The 2,374-nt window shown below is 28.5% G+C and overlaps 1 protein-coding gene across 4 annotated transcripts in view; it reads right to left on the bottom strand.

The window, feature by feature from the left end:
• The window catches only part of LOC106460116 (inositol polyphosphate 5-phosphatase OCRL-1-like), a 143,537-nt gene that overhangs the window by 71,723 nt on the left and 69,440 nt on the right, over positions 1-2,374 (bottom strand). For all 4 annotated transcript variants that reach the window (XM_013919798.2, XM_022386756.1, XM_022386754.1 and 1 more), the window contains one exon: positions 1,787-1,903. In XM_013919798.2, the coding sequence (XP_013775252.1) occupies positions 1,787-1,903 (117 nt within the window). The remainder of the gene's footprint in view (positions 1-1,786; positions 1,904-2,374) is intronic.

The raw sequence follows: 2,374 nt of genomic DNA, 5'->3' as shown, positions 1-2,374 counted from the left end.
CTTTATTTAAAATGACAGTGTTTTTAATAGATGTACTATGGTTTTTTGAGTTGCAATAGTGAAAAACAAGGGACAGTTTTTTATTGTGTTCTGTCAATCTCTACACAACAAGATGATCAAGTTAATGCAAGTATGTTAGTGAAAATACATAGATATTGCCTGTCTGAGGCCTAGAACTTTCTACAAACAAAGAGATATTATGAAGTAACAATATTCAATGAAACAACGAGAAAAATTCAGAAGGTTCGAATAACATGATGTCAATTCACAACAAATGATTTGTAAACAGTTATGTAAGCAAACTAAAGAACTATTTAGAGTTGTTTTTTTATGCTCTGATAGAATTCTAAACCGTAAGTTAGTCAGTCTTGTAGTGTATTTTGAGTGAGGTCACTTACTTGTGAAACCCACTGTACGTGTATATGTATATTGAAAATAATTATTTTTTATTATTTTGGCTTCAACAGTGAAAGGTTGTGAGCTTAAATATCTTGCTGTGACATTGCTCTGAGCTTTTATGACTTGTGTATAGTTTTTGTTTTAATCTGAATTTGAGACAGCTCCTAATGTTATTGTTATTTCAAACCTAGTTTCATTTACTCAAATAATGTTGGAAATTTCAATCAAATTATAATGTATTGTATCTGTATATGATATTTATCAATGTAAAGCCATCTAAAACTATATTGACTTTACATTTACTTTTTAATAATAGCACATTAAGATGTAGATGAGATATAACTAGTATTTTATACATTTGAAAATAAAAGATGTGATTCCAGGAGTAAAACATATTTTCTGGTATATAGGTTTTCATGCCCTACCTGAGCTAGAGTTTCTTCAATCCACCACTTGATAGCTAGTGTGTCAACAAGTACAAATGACCATGTACTAATAACACTGGGAAGTACATACATCTTGTGTACAATGTAGTTCGTCATGTGCAGACTGAATGCAATGCTGTAATCTTTACTAACAGCTTTACCATAGTGAGTAGAATTGTGGATTAAGTGCAAGAAGAAATCTGAATATCTTGTGATTGCAAATCTGAAGCACATCTTAAATCAATACTACTTGTCACTCTCACATTGTGAGTTTTTTCCACCTTTTAATCAGATGAAACTAGCATGGTTATTTGAAACATTTCAATATATGTAAGTTATATACACATTTACAGCTTAATAAAGTCACATGATCTAAAATCTTAGAACTTAAACATTTCTAAATATGTCAGTAACAGGCACATTCACTATTTATCAAAGTTAAATTATATTAAAAATTAGGATCAACTCAGAACCTCAGAATTTCTCTATAGATACCTAGCAATATGTAGCTTACAGAATGATTCCTTGCTGCCACTTTCAACTATGATGGATGTGCTTTTTATACTTGATATTTTGGGTTAAAAAATCTATATTATCATACAGATCTTCAATAAATCTTCAAATGAGTTAGATCCTACCATACCTGAAATCATGCTTCTTTTATTTGGGAAGTGAAGCAAAAAAAAGCAACTTAATTTTTTAACTACAGTTAAAAGTAATAACATTTTTGACATTATATAGTTACACTTACAAACAAAATCACTGTGAATCAGATATTAAACATTGTACAAACAATATCATACATTTAAATAAAGAAAATAAACATCCTCCCATGTCATACTTCTGTGGTGATTAGCAACAGTTTTATGATTATCTGAGCTCGATATATATATATATATATATACATTTTATGCTTAAAAGGTATTTCTGAATTTTATAACATGATTTGCTTCATTCCTTACCATCTTCCCCATAATTCCTGTACCAACTGTCTCTGCAGCAACATTCTGTATACAATCAACGTGTTTTACTTGAACAAAAATTATTAACATCATGCCAATAAGACGAACAAGTTTCACCTGAAAAACATTTTAAAGAAAAATATCTTTAAACTTGCATCATAAAATATACTTACACTCACTAAAGATTTAACGAATGGGATATGAAGTTTATGTAACTTTCAGAGTAACATCTTAAAGTGGTTAACACAATTTTAAGGAAATGTTTGATTTCTATAGAAGCATAATACATAATTATTATGATATATGATCTAACCCTTTTAACAATAAAGATTTATTAAAAATTATTATCAGTCTTATTGTGATGTAATGTCACACAAACACCTTATCTATGTAATTAATAGTTTACAACTGAAAAATATGCAATGGCACAGTATATGTTGTAATTGTGTGCAAAACCTACTGTTACAATTGTTTGATCACTTTTGAAAGACAGTCTACAAAATTATAGTATTTTGGCACTTGTGTATAAAGTTAAAATCATAAATAATATTCAATGTTAAACTGGTACACAATTAAAAACATTTTATT

This window comes from Limulus polyphemus, unplaced genomic scaffold, assembly GCF_000517525.1.
Source record: "Limulus polyphemus unplaced genomic scaffold, Limulus_polyphemus-2.1.2 Scaffold712, whole genome shotgun sequence".
Lineage (NCBI taxonomy): Eukaryota > Metazoa > Arthropoda > Merostomata > Xiphosura > Limulidae > Limulus > Limulus polyphemus.
The sequence above is the reverse complement of the archived record's forward strand: the minus strand, read 5'-3'. Positions and strand labels throughout refer to the sequence as shown.